At 33.3% G+C, this 19205-nt stretch overlaps 1 protein-coding gene across 2 annotated transcripts in view; it reads left to right on the top strand.

The window, feature by feature from the left end:
* The first annotated feature begins 17866 nt into the window (after nucleotides 1–17866).
* Nucleotides 17867–19205, top strand: part of LOC145690948 (uncharacterized) — a 35402-nt gene continuing 34063 nt past the window's right edge. Inside the window, exon 1 of one of the 2 annotated variants that reach the window (XM_081766410.1) lies at nucleotides 17867–18320. In XM_081766410.1, the coding sequence (XP_081622536.1) occupies nucleotides 18142–18320 (179 nt within the window). In that variant the 5' untranslated portion in view covers nucleotides 17867–18141. Of the gene's footprint in view, nucleotides 18511–19205 lie in introns of both variants that reach the window. The other variant, XM_081766409.1, reaches the window with a different exon arrangement.

Here is a 19205-nt window from a genome sequence, read left to right as displayed (position 1 = left end):
GGGGGGTAACTCGTGATATATGAGCTGATATGGGAAAATATGTAAAATTTTGACTTTTCGTTTTAATTGATTAATTAATTAGTGATAACGTGGAGGCCGCTTCAACAAGTCAATAATATAGGTATGAAGGTATGTATCTGTAGATTTCATGATAGCAAGATCATTATGTTCCGAGAGGGATAACTCGTGATATATGAGCTGATATGGGAAAATATGTAAAATTTTGACTTTTCGTTTTAATTGATTAATTATATAGTGATAACCTGGAGGCCGCTTCAACAAGACGAAAATATAAGTATGCCGGAATGTATCTGTAGATTTCATGATACCAAGATCGTTATGTTCCGACGGCGGTAACTCGTGATATATGAGCTGATATGGGAAAATATGTAAAATTTTGACTTTTCGTTTTAATTGATTAATTAATTACTGATAACGTGGAGACTGCTTCAACAGGACGATAATATAGGTATGAAGGTATGTATTTGTACATTTGATGATACCAAGATCATTATGTTCCGAGGGGGGTAACTCGTGATATATGAGCTGATATGGGAAAATATGTAAAATTTTGACTTTTCGTTTTAATTGATTAATTAATTAGTGATAACGTGGAGGCCGCTTCAACAAGTCAATAATATAGGTATGAAGGTATGTATCTGTAGATTTCATGATACCAAGATCCTTATGTTCCGAGGGGGGTAACTCGTGATATATGAGCTGATATGGGAAAATATGTAAAATTTTGACTTTTCGTTTTAATTGATTAATTAATTAGTGATAACGTGGAGGCCGCTTCAACAAGACGATAATACAGGTATGAAGGTATGTATCTGTAGATTTCATGATACCAAGATCAATATGTTCCGAGAGGGGTAACTCGTGATATATGAGCTGATATGGGAAAATATGTAAAATTTTGACTTTTCGTTTTAATTGATTAATTAATTAGTATGAATGATAACGTGGAGTCAACAAGTCAATAATATAGGTATGAAGGTATGTATCTGTAGATTTCATGATAACAAGATCATTATGTTCCGAGAGGGATAACTCGTGATATATGAGCTGATATGGGAAAATATGTAAAATTTTGACTTTTCGTTTTAATTGATTAATTATATAGTGATAACCTCGAGGCCGCTTCAACAAGACGATAATATAAGTATGCAGGCATGTGTCTGTAGATTTCATGATACCAAGATCATTATGTTCCGACGGCGGTAACTCTTGATATATGAGCTGATATGGGAAAATATGTAAAATTTTGACTTTTCGTTTTAATTGATTAATTAATTACTGATAACGTGGAGACTGCTTCAACAAGACGACAATATAGGTATAAAGGTATGTATTTGTACATTTGATGATACCAAGATCATTATGTTCCGAGGGGGGTAACTCGTGATATATGAGCTGATATGGGAAAATATGTAAAATTTTGACTTTTCGTTTAATTGATTAATTAATTAGTGATAACGTGGAGGCCGCTTCAACAAGTCAATAATATAGGTATGAAGGTATGTATCCGCAGATTTCATGATACCAATATCCTTATGTTCCGAGGGGGGTAACTCGTGATATATGAGCTGATATGGGAAAATATGTAAAATTTTGACTTTCGTTTTAATTGATTAATTAATTAGTGATAACGTGGAGGCCGCTTCAACAAGATGATAATATAGGTATGAAGGTATGTATCTGTAGATTTCATGATACCAAGATCATTATGTTCCGAGGGGGGTAACTCGTGATATATGAGCTGATATGGGAAAATATGTAAAATTTTGACTTTTCGTTTTAATTGATTAATTAATTAGTGATAACGTGAAGGCCGCTTCAACAAGACGATAATATAGGTATGAAGGTATGTGTCTGTAGATTTCATGATACCAAGATCATTATGTTCCGAGAGGGATAACTCGTGATATACGAGCTGATATGGGAAAATATGTAAAATTTTGACTTTTCGTTTTAATTGATTAATTAATTAGTGATAACGTGGATCCCGCTTCAACAAGACGATAATATAGGTATGCAGGCATGTATCTGTAGACTTCATGATACCAAGATCATTATGTTCCGACGGGGGTAATTCGTGATATATGAGCTGATATGGGAAAATATGTAAAATTTTGACTTTTCGTTTTAATTGATTAATAATTAGTGATAACGTGGAGGCCGCTTCAACAAGTCAATAATATAGGTATGAAGGTATGTATCTGTAGATTTCATGATAACAAGATCATTATGTTCCGAGAGGATAACTCGTGATATATGAGCTGATATGGGAAAATATGTAAAATTTTGACTTTTCGTTTTAATTGATTAATTATATAGTGATAACCTGGAGGCCGCTTCAACAAGACGATAATATAAGTATGCAGGCATGTATAAGTAGATTTCATGATACCAAGATCATTATGTTCCGAGGGGGGGTAACTCGTGATATATGAGCTGATATGGGAAAATATGTAAAATTTTGACTTTTCGTTTTAATTGATTAATTATTTAGTGATAACGTGGAGGCCGCTCCAACAAGACGATAATACAGGTATGAAGGTACGTATCTGTAGATTTCATGATTCCCAAGATCATTATGTTCCTAGGGGGGTAACTCGTGATATATGAGCTGATATGGGAAAATATGTAAAATTTTGACTTTTCGTTTAATTGATTAATTAATTAGTGATAACGTGAAGGCCGCTTCAACAAGACGATAATATAGGTATGAAGGTATGTATCTGTAGATTTCATGATACCAAGATCATTATGTTCCGAGAGGGATAACTTGTGATATATGAGCTGATATGGGAAAATATGTAAAATTTTGACTTTTCGTTTTAATTGATTAATTAATTAGTGATAACGTGGAGGCCGCTTCAACAAGACGATAATATAGGTATGAAGGTATGTATCTGCAAATTTCATGATACCAAGATCATTATGTTCCGAGAGGGATAACTCGTGATATATGAGCTGATATGGGAAAATATGTAAAATTTTGACTTTTCGTTTTAATCGATTAATTATATAGTGATAACGTAAAGGCCGCTTCAACAAGACGATAATATAGGTATGAAGGTATGTATCTGTAGATTTCATGATACCAAGATCAGTATGTTCCGAGGGGGGTAACTCGTGATATATGAGCTGATATGGGAAAATATGTAAAATTTTGACTTTTCGTTTTAATTGATTAATTAATTAGTGATAACGTGAAGGCCGCTTCAACAAGACGATAATATAGGTATGAAGGTATGTATCTGTAAATTTCATGATACCATGATCATTATGTTTCGAGGAGGGTAACTCGTGATATATGAGCTGATATGGGAAAATATGTAAAATTTTGACTTTTCGTTTAAATTGATTAATTAATTAGTGATAACGTGGAGGCCGCTTCAACAAGACGATAATATAGGTATGCAGGTATGTATTTGTACATTTGATGATACCAAGATCATTATGTTCCCAGGGGGGTAACTCGTGATATATGAGCTGATATGGGAAAATATGTAAAATTTTGACTTTTCGTTTTAATTGATTAATTAATTATTGATAACGTGGAGGCCGCTTCAACAAGACGATAATATAGGTATGAAGGTATGTATCTGTAGATTTCATGATACGATGATCATTATGTTTCGAGGAGGGTAACTCGTGATATATGAGCTGATATGGGAAAATATGTAAAATTTTGACTTTTCGTTTTAATTGATTAATTAATTAGTGATAACGTGGAGGCCGCTTCAACAAGACGATAATATAGGTATGAAGGTATGTATCTGCAAATTTCATGATACCAAGATCATTATGTTCCGAGAGGGATAACTCGTGATATATTAGCTGATATGGGAAAATATGTAAAATTTTGACTTTTCGTTTTAATTGATTAATTATATAGTGATAACCTGGAGGCCGCTTCAACAAGACGATAAAATAAGTATGCAGGCATGTATCTGTAGATTTCATGATACCAAGATCATTATGTTCCGAGGGGGGAAACTCGTGATATATGAGCTGATATGGGAAAATATGTAAAATTTTGACTTTTCGTTTTAATTGATTAATTAATTAGTGATAACGTGGAGGCCGCTTCAACAAGTCAATAATATAGGTATGAAGGTATGTATCTGTAGATTTCATGATAACAAGATCATTATGTTCCGAGAGGGATAACTCGTGATATATGAGCTGATATGGGAAAATATGTAAAATTTTGACTTTTCGTTTTAATTGATTAATTATATAGTGATAACCTGGAGGCCGCTTCAACAAGACGATAATATAAGTATGCAGGCATGTATCTGTAGATTTCATGATACCAAGATCATTATGTTCCGAGGGCGGTAACTCGTGATATATGAGCTGATATGGGAAAATGTGTAAAATTTTGACTTTTCGTTTTAATTGATTAATTAATTAGTGATAACGTGGAGACTGCTTCAACAAGACGATAATATAGGTATGAAGGTATGTATTTGTACATTTGATGATACCAAGATCATTATGTTTCGAGGGGGGCAACTCGTGATATATGAGCTGATATGGAAAAATATGTATAATTTTGACTTTTCGTTTTAATTGATTAATTAATTAGTGATAACGTGGAGGCCGCTTCAACAAGTCAATAATCTAGGTATAAAGGTGTGTATCTGTAGATTTCATGATACCAAGATCCTTATGTTCCGAGGGGGGTAACTCGTGATATATGAGCTGATATGGGAAAATATGTAAAATTTTGACTTTTCGTTTTAATTGATTAATTAATTAGTGATAACGTGGAGGCCGCTTCAACAACACGATAATATAGGTATGAAGGTACCTATCTGTAGATTTCATGATTCCAAGATCATTATGTTCCGAGGGGGGTAACTCGTGATATATGAGCTGATATGGGAAAATATGTAAAATTTTGACTTTTCGTTTTAATTGATTAATTAATTAGTGATAACGTGAAGGCCGCTTCAACAAGACGATAATATAGGTATGAAGGTATGTATCTGTAGATTTCATGATACCAAGATCATTATGTTCCGAGAGGGATAACTTGTGATATATGAGCTGATATGGGAAAATATGTAAAATTTTGACTTTTCGTTTTAATTGATTAATTAATTAGTGATAACGTGGAGGCCGCTTCAACAAGACGATAATACAGGTATGAAGGTACGTATCTGTAGATTTCATGATTCCAAGATCATTATGTTCCGAGGGGGGTAACTCGTGATATATGAGCTGATATGGAAAAATATGTAAAATTTTGACTTTTCGTTTTAATTGATTAATTAATTAGTGATAACGTGAAGGCCGCTTCAACAAGACGATAATATAGGTATGAAGGTATGTATCTGTAGATTTCATGATACCAAGATCATTATGTTCCGAGAGGGATAACTTGTGATATATGAGCTGATATGGGAAAATATGTAAAATTTTGACTTTTCGTTTTAATTGATTAATTAATTAGTGATAACGTGGAGGCCGCTTCAACAAGACGATAATATAGGTATGCAGGTATGTATTTGTACATTTGATGATACCAAAATCATTATGTTCCGAGGGGGGTAACTCGTGATATATGAACTGATATGGGAAAATATGTGAAATTTTGACTTATCGTTTTAATTGATTAATTAATTAGTGATAACGTGGAGGCCGCTTCAACAAGTCAATAATATAAGTATGAAGGTATGTATCTGTAGATTTCATGATACCAAGATCCTTATGTTCCGAGGGGGGTAACTCGTGATATATGAGCTGATATGGGAAAATATGTAAAATTTTGACTTTCCGTTTTAATTGATTAAATTATTAGTGATAACGTAAAGGCCGCTTCAACAAGACGATAATATAGGTATGAAGGTATGTATCTGCAAATTTCATGATACGAAGATCATTATGTTCCGAGAGGGATAACTCGTGATATACGAGCTGATATGGGAAAATATGTAAAATTTTGACTTTTCGTTTTAATTGATTAATTATATAGTGATAACCTGGAGGCCGCTTCAACAAGACGATAATATAAGTATGCAGGCATGTATCTGTAGATTTCATGATACCAAGATCATTATGTTCCGAGGGGGGTAACTCGTGATATATGAGCTGATATGGGAAAATATGTAAAATTTTGTCTTTTCGTTTTAATTGATTAATTAATTAGTGATAACGTGGAGGCCGCTTCAACAAGCCAATAATATAGGTATGAAGGTATGTATCTGTAGATTTCATGATAACAAGATCATTATGTTCCGAGAGGGTTAACTCGTGATATATGAGCTGATATGAGAAAATATGTAAAATTTTGACTTTTCGTTTTAATTGATTAATTAATTAGTGATAACGTGGTGGCCGCTTCAACAAGACGATAATATAGGTATGCAGGTGTGTATTTGTACATTTGATGATACCAAGATCATTATGTTCCGAGGGGGGTAACTCGTGATATATGAGCTGATATGGGAAAATATGTAAAATTTTGACTTTTCGTTTTAATTGATTAATTAATTATTGATAACGTGGAGGCCGCTTCAACAAGACGATAATATAGGTATGAAGGTATGTATCTGTAGATTTCATGATACGATGATCATTATGTTTCGAGGAGGGTAACTTGTGATATATGAGCTGATATTGGAAAATATGTAAAATTTTGACTTTTCGTTTTAATTGATTAATTAATTAGTGACAACGTGGAGGCCGCTTCAACAAGACGATAATATAGGTATGAAGGTATGTATCTGCAAATTTCTTGATACCAAGATCATTATGTTCCGAGAGGGATAACTCGTGATATATGAGCTGATATGGGAAAATATGTAAAATTTTGACTTTTCGTTTTAATTGATTAATTATATAGTGATAACCTGGAGGCCGCTTCAACAAGACGATAATATAAGTATGCAGGCATGTATTTATAGATTTCATGATACCAAGATCATTATGTTCCGAGGGGGGTAACTCGTGATATATGAGCTGATATGTGAAAATATGTAAAATTTTGACTTTTCGTTTTAATTGATTAATTAATTAGTGATAACGTGGAGGCCGCTTCAACAAGTCAATAATATAGGTATGAAGGTATGTATCTGTAGATTTCATGATAACAAGATCATTATGTTCCGAGAGGGATAACTCGTGATATATGAGCTGATATGGGAAAATATGTAAAATTTTGACTTTTCGTTTTAATTGATTAATTATATAGTGATAACCTGGAGGCCGCTTCAACAAGACGATAATATAAGTATGCAGGCATGTATCTGTAGATTTCATGATACCAAGATCATTATGTTCCGACGGCGGTAACTCGTGATATATGAGCTGATATGGGAAAATATGTAAAATTTTGACTTTTCGTTTTAATTGATTAATTAATTAGTGATAACGTGGAGACTGCTTCAACAAGACGATAATATAGGTATGAAGGTATGTATTTGTACATTTGATGATACCAAGATCATTATGTTCCGAGGGGGGTAACTCGTGATATATGAGCTGATATGGAAAAATATGTATAATTTTGACTTTTCGTTTTAATTGATTAATTAATTAGTGATAACGTGGAGGCCGCTTCAACAACTCAATAATCTAGGTATAAAGGTGTGTATCTGTAGATTTCATGATACCAAGATCTTTATGTTCCGAGGGGGGTAACTCGTGATATATGAGCTGATATGGGAAAATATGTAAAATTTTGACTTTTCGTTTTAATTGATTAATTAATTAGTGATAACGTGGAGGCCGCTTCAACAAGACGATAATATAGGTATGAAGGTGTGTATCTGTAGATTTCATGATACCAAGATCAATATGTTCCGAGGGGGGTAACTCGTGATATATGAGCTGATATGGGAAAATATGTAAAATTTTGACTTTTTGTTTTAATTGATTAATTAATTAGTGATAACGTGGAGGCCGCTTCAACAAGACGATAATACAGGTATGAAGGTACGTATCTGTAGATTTCATGATTCCAAAATCATTATGTTCCGAGGGGGGTAACTCGTGATATATGAGCTGACAATGGAAAATATGTAAAATTTTGACTTTTCGTTTTAATTGATTAATTAATTAGTGATAACGTGAAGGCCGCTTCAACAAGACGATAATATAGGTATGAAGGTATGTATCTGTAGATTTCATGATACCAAGATCATTATGTTCCGAGAGGGATAACTTGTGATATATGAGCTGATATGGGAAAATATGTAAAATTTTGACTTTTCGTTTTAATTGATTAATTAATTAGTGATAACGTGGAGGCCGCTTCAACAAGACAATAATATAGGTATGAAGGTATGTATCTCTAGATTTCATGATACCAAGATCAATATGTTCCGAGGGGGGTAACTCGTGATATATGAGCTGATATGCGAAAATATGTAAAATTTTGACTTTTCGTTTTAATTGATTAATTAATTAGTGATAACGTGAAGGCCGCTTCAACAAGACGATAATATAGGTATGAAGGTACGTATCTGTAGATTTCATGATTCCAAAATCATTATGTTCCGAGGGGGGTAACTCGTGATATATGAGCTGATATGGGAAAATATGTAAAATTTTGACTTTTCGTTCTAATTGATTAATTAATTAGTGATAACGTGAAGGCCGCTTCAACAAGACGATAATATAGGTATGAAGGTATGTATTTGTAGATTTCATGATACCAAGATCATTATGTTCCGAGAGGGATAACTTGTGATATATGAGCTGATATGGGAAAATATGTAAAATTTTGAATTTTCGTTTTAATTGATTAATTAATTAGTGATAACGTGGAGGCCGCTTCCACAAGACGATAATATAGGTATGCAGGTATGTATTTGTACATTTGATGATACCAAAATCATTATGTTCCGAGGTGGGTAACTCGTGATATATGAACTGATATGGGAAAATATGTGAAATTTTGACTTATCGTTTTAATTGATTAATTAATTAGTGATAACGTGGAGGCCGCTTCAACAAGTCAATAATATAGGTATGAAGGTATGTATCTGTAGATTTCATGATACCAAGATCCTTATGTTCCGAGGGGGGTAACTCTTGATATATGAGCTGATATGGGAAAATATGTAAAATTTTGACTTTCCGTTTTAATTGATTAAATTATTAGTGATAACGTAAAGGCCGCTTCAACAAGACGATAATATAGGTATCAAGGTATGTATCTGTAGATTTCATGATACCAAGATCAATATGTTCCGAGGGGGGTAACTCGTGATATATGAGCTGATATGGGAAAATATGTAAAATTTTGACTTTTCGTTTTAATTGATTAATTAATTAGTGATAACGTGAAGGCCGCTTCAACAAGACGATAATATAGGTATGAAGGCATGAATCTGTAGATTTCATGATACCATGATCATTATGTTTCGAGGAGGGTAACTCGTGATATATGAGCTGATATGGGAAAATATGTAAAATTTTGACTTTTCGTTTAAATTGATTAATTAATTAGTGATAACGTGGAGGCCGCTTCAACAAGACGATAATATAGAAATGAAGGTATGTATCTGTAGATTTTATGATACCAAGATCATTATGCTCCGAGGGGGGTAACTCGTGATATATGAGCTGATATGGGAAAATATGTAAAATTTTGACTTTTCGTTTTAATTGATTAATTAATTACTGATAACGTGAAGGCCGCTTCAACAAGACGATAATATAGGTATGAAGGTATGTATCTGTTGATTTCATGATACCATGATCATTATGTTTCGAGGAGGGTAACTCGTGATATATGAGCTGATATGGGAAAATATGTAAAATTTTGACTTTTCGTTTTAATTGATTAATTAAGTAGTGATAACGTGGAGGCCGCTTCAACAAGACGATAATATAGGTATGAAGGTATGTATCTGCAAATTTCATGATACGAAGATCATTATGTTCCGAGAGGGATAACTCGTGATATATGAGCTGATATGGGAAAATATGTAAAATTTTGACTTTTCGTTTTAATTGATTAATTATATAGTGATAACCTGGAGGCCGCTTCAACAAGGCGATAATATAAGTATGCAGGCATGCATCTGTAGATTTCATGATACCAAGATCATTATGTTCCGAGGGGGGTAACTCGTGATATATGAGCAGATATGGGAAAATATGTAAAATTTTGACTTTTTGTTTTAATTGATTAATTAATTAGTGATAACGTAGAGGCCGCTTCAACAAGTCAATAATATAGGTATGAAGGTATGTATCTGTAGATTTCATGATAACAAGATCATTATGTTCCGAAAGAGATAACTCGTGATATATGAGCTGATATGGGAAAATATGTAAAATTTTGACTTTTCGTTTTAATTGATTAATTATATAGTGATAACCTGGAGGCCGCTTCAACAAGACGATAATATAAGTATGCAGGCATGTATCTGTAGATTTCATGATACCAAGATCATTATGTTCCGACGGCGGTAACTCGTGATATATGAGCTGATATGGGAAAATATGTAAAATTTTGACTTTTCGTTTTAATTGATTAATTAATTAGTGATAACGTGGAGACTGCTTCAACAAGACGATAATATAGGTATGAAGGTATGTATTTGTACATTTGATGATACCAAGATCATTATGTTCCGAGGGGGGTAACTCGTGATATATGAGCTGATATGGGAAAATATGTAAAATTTTGACTTTTCGTTTTAATTGATTAATTAAATAGTGATAACGTGGAGGCCGCTTCAACAAGTCAATAGTCTAGGTATAAAGGTGTGTATATGTAGATTTCATGATACCAAGATCCTTATGTTCCGAGAGGGGTAACTCGTGATATATGAGCTGATATGGGAAAATATGTAAAATTTTGACTTTTCGTTTTAATTGATTAATTAATTAGTGATAACGTGGAGGTCGCTTCAACAACACGATAATATAGGTATGAAGGTATGTATCTGTAGATTTCATGATACCAAGATCAATATGTTCCGAGGGGGGTAACTCGTGATATATGAGCTGATATGGGAAAATATGTAAAATTTTGACTTTTTGTTTTAATTGATTAATTAATAAGTGATAACGTGGAGGCCGCTTCAACAAGACGATAATACAGGTATGAAGGTACGTATCTGTAGATTTCATGATTCCAAAATCATTATGTTCCGAGGGGGGTAACTCGTGATATATGAGCTGACATGGGAAAATATGTAAAATTTTGACTTTTCGTTTTAATTGATTAATTAATTAGTGATAACGTGAAGGCCGCTTCAACAAGTCGATAATATAGGTATGAAGGTATGTATCTGTAGATTTCATGATACCAAGATCATTATTTTCCGAGAGGGATAACTTGTGATATATGAGCTGATATGGGAAAATATGTAAAATTTTGACTTTTCGTTTTAATTGATTAATTAATTAGTGATAACGTGGAGGCCGCTTCAACAAGACGATAATATAGGTATGAAGGTATTTATCTGTAGATTTCATGATACCAGATCAATATGTTCGGAGGGGGGTAACTCGTGATATATGAGCTGATATGGGAAAATATGTAAAATTTTGACTTTTCGTTTTAATTGATTAATTAATTAGTGATACCGTGGAAGCCGCTTCAACAAGACGATAATACAGGTATGAAGGTACGTATCTGTAGATTTCATGATTCCAAGATCATTATGTTCCGAGGGGGGTAACTCGTGATATATGAGCTGATATGGGAAAATATGTAAAATTTTGACTTTTCGTTTTAATTGATTAATTAATTAGTGATAACGTGAAAACCGCTTCAACAAGACGATAATATAGGTATCAAGGTATGTATCTGTAGATTTCATGATACCAAGATCATTATGTTCCGAGAGGGATAACTTGTGATATATGAGCTGATATGGGAAAATATGTAAAATTTTGACTTTTCGTTTTAATTGATTAATTAATTAGTGATAACGTGGAGACCGCTTCAAGAAGACGATAATATAGGTATGCAGGTATGTATTTGTACATTTGATGATACCAAAATCATTATGTTCCGAGGGGGGTAACTCGTGATATATGAACTGATATGGGAAAATATGTGAAATTTTGACTTATCGTTTTAATTGATTAATTAATTAGTGATAACGTGGAGGCCGCTTCAACAAGTCAATAATATAGGTATGAAAGTATGTATCTGTAGATTTCATGATACCAAGATCTATATGTTCCGAGGGGGGTAACTCGTGATATATGAGCTGATATGGGAAAATATGTAAAATTTTGACTTTTCGTTTTAATTGATTAATTAATTAGTGATAACGTGGAGGCCGCTCCAACAAGACGATAATACAGGTATGAAGGTACGTATCTGTAAATTTCATTATTCCAAGATCATTATGTTCCGAGGGGGGTAACTCGTGATATATGAGCTGATATGGGAAAATATGTAAAATTTTGACTTTTCGTTTTAATTGATTAATTAATTAGTGATAACGTGAAGGCCGCTTCAACAAGACGATAATATAGGTATGAAGGTATGTATCTGTAGATTTCATGATACCAAGATCATTATGTTCCGAGAGGGATAACTTGTGATATATGAGCTGATATGGGAAAATATGTAAAATTTTGACTTTTCGTTTTAATTGATTAATTAATTACTGATAACGTGGAGGCCGCTTCAACAAGACGATAATATAGGTATGCAGGTATGTATTTGTACATTTGATGATACCAAAATCATTATGTTCCGAGGGGGGTAACTCGTGATATATGAACTGATATGGGAAATATGTGAAATTTTGACTTATCGTTTTAATTGATTAATTAATTAGTGATAACGTGGAGGCCGCTTCAACAAGTCAATAATATAGGTATGAAGGTACGTATCTGTAGATTTCATGATACCAAGATCCTTATGTTCCGAGGGGGGTAACTCGTGATATATGAGCTGATATGGGAAAATATGTAAAATTTTGACTTTTCGTTTTAATTGATTAATTAATTACTGATAACGTGGAGGCCGCTTCAACAAGACGATAATATAGATATGAAGGTATGTATCTGTAGATTTCATGATACCAAGATCAATATGTTCCGAGGGGGGTAACTCGTGATATATGAGCTGATATGGGAAAATATGTAAAATTTTGACTTTTCGTTTTAATTGATTAATTAATTAGTGATAACGTGAAGGCCGCTTCAACAAGACGATAATATAGGTATGAAGGTATGTATCTGTAGATTTCATGATACCATGATAATTATGTTTCGAGGAGGGTAACTCGTGATATATGAGCTGATATGGGAAAATATGTAAAATTTTGACTTTTCGTTTAAATTGATTAATTAATTAGTGATAACGTGGAGGCCGCTTCAACAAGACGATAATATAGGTATGAAGGTATGTATCTGTAGATTTCATGATACCAAGATCAATATGTTCCGAGGGGTCTAACTCGTGATATATGAGCTGATATGGGAAAATATGTAAAATTTTGACTTTTCGTTTTAATTGATTAATTAATTAGTGATAACGTGAAGGCCGCTTCAACAAGACGATAATATAGGTATGAAGGTACGTATCTGTAGATTTCATGATACCATGATCATTATGTTTCGAGGAGGGTGACTCGTGATATATGAGCTGATATGGGAAAATATGTAAAATTTTGACTTTTCGTTTTAATTGATTAATTATATAGTGATAACCTGGAGGCCGCTTCAACAAGACGATAATATAAGTATGCAGGCATGTATCTGTAGATTTCATGATACCAAGATCATTATGTTCCGAGGGGGGTAACTCGTGATATATGAGCTGATATGGGAAAATATGTAAAATTTTGACTTTTCGTTTTAATTGATTAATTAATTAGTGATAACGTGGAGGCCGCTTCAACAAGTCAATAATATAGGTATGAAGGTATGTATCTGTAGATTTCATGATAGCAAGATCATTATGTTCCGAGAGGGATAACTCGTGATATATGAGCTGATATGGGAAAATATGTAAAATTTTGACTTTTCGTTTTAATTGATTAATTATATAGTGATAACCTGGAGGCCGCTTCAACAAGACGAAAATATAAGTATGCCGGAATGTATCTGTAGATTTCATGATACCAAGATCGTTATGTTCCGACGGCGGTAACTCGTGATATATGAGCTGATATGGGAAAATATGTAAAATTTTGACTTTTCGTTTTAATTGATTAATTAATTACTGATAACGTGGAGACTGCTTCAACAGGACGATAATATAGGTATGAAGGTATGTATTTGTACATTTGATGATACCAAGATCATTATGTTCCGAGGGGGGTAACTCGTGATATATGAGCTGATATGGGAAAATATGTAAAATTTTGACTTTTCGTTTTAATTGATTAATTAATTAGTGATAACGTGGAGGCCGCTTCAACAAGTCAATAATATAGGTATGAAGGTATGTATCTGTAGATTTCATGATACCAAGATCCTTATGTTCCGAGGGGGGTAACTCGTGATATATGAGCTGATATGGGAAAATATGTAAAATTTTGACTTTTCGTTTTAATTGATTAATTAATTAGTGATAACGTGGAGGCCGCTTCAACAAGACGATAATACAGGTATGAAGGTATGTATCTGTAGATTTCATGATACCAAGATCAATATGTTCCGAGAGGGGTAACTCGTGATATATGAGCTGATATGGGAAAATATGTAAAATTTTGACTTTTCGTTTTAATTGATTAATTAATTAGTGATAACGTGGAGGCCGCTTCAACAAGTCAATAATATAGGTATGAAGGTATGTATCTGTAGATTTCATGATAACAAGATCATTATGTTCCGAGAGGGATAACTCGTGATATATGAGCTGATATGGGAAAATATGTAAAATTTTGACTTTTCGTTTTAATTGATTAATTATATAGTGATAACCTCGAGGCCGCTTCAACAAGACGATAATATAAGTATGCAGGCATGTGTCTGTAGATTTCATGATACCAAGATCATTATGTTCCGACGGCGGTAACTCTTGATATATGAGCTGATATGGGAAAATATGTAAAATTTTGACTTTTCGTTTTAATTGATTAATTAATTACTGATAACGTGGAGACTGCTTCAACAAGACGACAATATAGGTATGAAGGTATGTATTTGTACATTTGATGATACCAAGATCATTATGTTCCGAGGGGGGTAACTCGTGATATATGAGCTGATATGGGAAAATATGTAAAATTTTGACTTTTCGTTTTAATTGATTAATTAATTAGTGATAACGTGGAGGCCGCTTCAACAAGTCAATAATATAGGTATGAAGGTATGTATCCGCAGATTTCATGATACCAATATCCTTATGTTCCGAGGGGGGTAACTCGTGATATATGAGCTGATATGGGAAAATATGTAAAATTTTGACTTTTCGTTTTAATTGATTAATTAATTAGTGATAACGTGGAGGCCGCTTCAACAAGATGATAATATAGGTATGAAGGTATGTATCTGTAGATTTCATGATACCAAGATCATTATGTTCCGAGGGGGGTAACTCGTGATATATGAGCTGATATGGGAAAATATGTAAAATTTTGACTTTTCGTTTTAATTGATTAATTAATTAGTGATAACGTGAAGGCCGCTTCAACAAGACGATAATATAGGTATGAAGGTATGTGTCTGTAGATTTCATGATACCAAGATCATTATGTTCCGAGAGGGATAACTCGTGATATACGAGCTGATATGGGAAAATATGTAAAATTTTGACTTTTCGTTTTAATTGATTAATTAATTAGTGATAACGTGGATCCCGCTTCAACAAGACGATAATATAGGTATGCAGGCATGTATCTGTAGACTTCATGATACCAAGATCATTATGTTCCGACGGGGGTAATTCGTGATATATGAGCTGATATGGGAAAATATGTAAAATTTTGACTTTTCGTTTTAATTGATTAATAATTAGTGATAACGTGGAGACCGCTTCAACAAGGCGAAAATTTAGGTATGAAGGTATGTATTTGTACATTTGATGATGCCAAGATCATTATGTTCCGAGGGGGGTAACTCGTGATATATGAGCTGATATGGGAAAATATGTAAAATTTTGACTTTTCGTTTTAATTGATTAATTAATTAGTGATAACGTGGAGGCCGCTTCAACAAGGCGAAAATTTAGGTATGAAGGTATGTATCTGTAGATTTCATGATACCAAGATCCTTTTTTTCCGAGGGGGTAACTCGTGATATATGAGCTGATATGGGAAAATATGTAAAATTTTGACTTTTCGTTTTAATTGATTAATTAATTAGTGATAACGTGGTGGCCGCTTCAACAAGTCAATAATATAGGTATGAAGGTATGTATCTGTAGATTTCATGATACCAAGATCAATATGTTCCGAGGGGGGTAACTCGTGATATATGAGCTGATATGGGAAAATATGTAAAATTTTGACTTTTCGTTTTAATTGATTAATTAATTAGTGATAACGTGAAGGCCGCTTCGACAAGACGATAATATAGGTATGAAGGTATGTATTTGTAGATTTCATGATACCAAGATCATTATGTTCCGAGGGGGCTAACTCGTGATATATGAGCTGATATGGGAAAATATGTAAAATTTTGACTTTTCGTTTTAATTGATTAATTAATTTGTGATAACGTGTAGGCCGCTTCAACAAGACGATAATATAGGTATGATGGTATGCATCTGTAGATTTCATGATACCAAGATCATTATGTTCCGAGGGGGGTAACTCGTGATATATGAGCTAATATGGGAAAATATGTAAAATTTTGACTTTTCGTTTTAATTGATTAATTAATTAGTGATAACGTGGAGGCCGCTTCAACAAGACGATAATATAGGTATGAAGGTATGTATCTGTAGATTTCATGATACCAAGATCATTATGTTCCGAGGGGGGTAACTCGTGATATATGAGCTGATATGGGAAAATATGTAAAATTTTGATTTTTGTTGTACATAAATTCCCAGAAAAATTCCAATTTTGGGAATCTTCCCAAAAAGTATCTTCCCGGGAATGTACCCATCACTAAGCATATTTTTGTGAACCGCGGGGCTTTTCTCGCGGTTCTCCCATTTTTTCACAATTTCTTGATTCCACCACTTCCTTCATTTTTCATCATCACCGTTTCCTTTAATCCCTCTAGCGGACATATTCGTGGGACGTAAAACTTAAAGATTTCATTTCATTTTCATTTACAGAATTATTAATATATTAAATTAAGTTTGCTGATTATTTGAAATCAGACGCTTTTCTAAAATGCACATTATGACTATCTATTCCGTGTCAATACTATAAATTATTAAGCTTTATAAAAGTAGAGGGAAAAAGGAAACCAATATAACATATTTTACAACTAACTTTTTATTTATTTATTTATTTATTTATTTTAAATCGAAGTCTGTGCAAGCCATTGAAACATTTCCAAATTAGAAATGAAATTATCATTTATATACAAAATAAATTAAACAAACGATGGGGCAATTTATGGTTTAATTGAATATGATGGTGGTTGCTGCGATTTAGAAGAAAGCAATTTTCTGTTGGCACTAGCATCGAAACTATTTGTGTTCAAACAAGAATTTCGCATAAGTATTTACTTGACTTGTTATTATAGTTTACTAATAAATAAAGAATTATATATTCGTGTAGAAGTAGTTTAGGTCGAGCTTTGGAAAAACAATCACCTCACATATCTATCTAGTTCAATTGCACATACGCGTATGCTGATGAACTAAATAACTGAACGTGTTTCAAACACTGAAGTAGCAACACTGAAGGCATAAATTATGGAATAGAGACCATGGCGACATCTCATGAGAAGTAGGTAAACTAGAACTGGGATTGTGTAAGTCTAGCTGAGTCGCGTTATATGTGGATGGTAGCGACATCCAACGGCGTAGCAGATTATTGTTAGGATTAGCGTTGTTTTGTCGCAAACCATTTCTGAAAGTGCCCAATTCATTAACACATTCAAATAATTTACAAGGTACTGGCACTCTGCGTCTAGAAGACCCTCTCCCGAGCGGCGTGTTGTTAAAGTCAGCCTAATAATATAAGGTTGCTTCTGTGAACGTTCTTGTAAATCGTTCATTAACACTGGCGACATAAAATATAAGGGAAGTATAATAAGTGTTAAATTCTTATTACATTTGAATTCACAATGGCTGGTGAGGCGTCTGTTAAGTTGGAATTGATGTTCAAAGAAGAAATTGCTTATGAGTTACCTCAGGAAGATCCACTCGAAGGGAAAGGGTGGACGTACGAACTGATGACTGACAATAAAGAGTTAATATTATCTACAACGGAAGGAGAGGAAACAATGGACAAGGATACATCTATGTATGTGTTCTTTGGATGTGAAACTAAACGTTGGTAGGGTGAAATCAAAATTAGCAGTAGAAGAAGGTCCTGCATTTGAAAGTAATATAGAAACGCTAAGAAAAATAGTGGCTCAGGAGTCTTGCGCGTCGTACTCTAATGACTCCCAACAATTAACAACAGAAAGTTTAAATTCAGTTCGGCCAGAAAGGTAATGTTAAATTTTACATATACTAATTGGCTCAGTTTGACAATACAGTTACATGCGTTCAGAAATTTTGTTGGTTAAAGCAATACTTCACGAGAAACTTTTAGGTATAGGAGATATCTCGAACGTAACTTTGTAACCTACAATTTGGAAATGGCATGGCACACATAGACTAGCTGTATACCAAATAAAAATAATAATAAGATCGATACCACTCATACAAATCTTATGTAGTTCATATCTTGGTAAAGTAATTATTTCTTTATTATTGATTACACATTTCTCACTAATTGTTGCACATATTTAAAATATGGGTGCTCGACGATATTGTTTTACTTATATAGAGACTTATGTAAAATAACAAATCGTGAGAATGGTAATTATTCTAAAATGTTTCAAATTTAAACGTGGAATTATTACATTGGAACAAAAACCATGGACGTTTGTGTTTTTACTTAGGATTTAGCTTAAATGGGTCTAGCCTCATTTTTCCGGAGGGCTTCGAAAAACACAAGATACAAGATACAAGATAAAGAATATTTTAACCAACAGTGGATTTTCATTAATTGTAGAGGTCCATACATCAATCCGTTTCATAGCTGCACACATTTCTTTCAAGGGAGTCGACTTTTTGCATTCCCAGGAATCATTCCTAGGGTATGGACCTCTATTTCTCAGTATAGGATCACTTTAGGGGC

Source organism: Thermobia domestica, chromosome 7 (genome assembly GCF_964235325.1).
Source record: "Thermobia domestica chromosome 7, izTheDome1.hap1.1, whole genome shotgun sequence".
NCBI lineage: Eukaryota > Metazoa > Arthropoda > Insecta > Zygentoma > Lepismatidae > Thermobia > Thermobia domestica.
The sequence above is the reverse complement of the archived record's forward strand: the minus strand, read 5'-3'. Positions and strand labels throughout refer to the sequence as shown.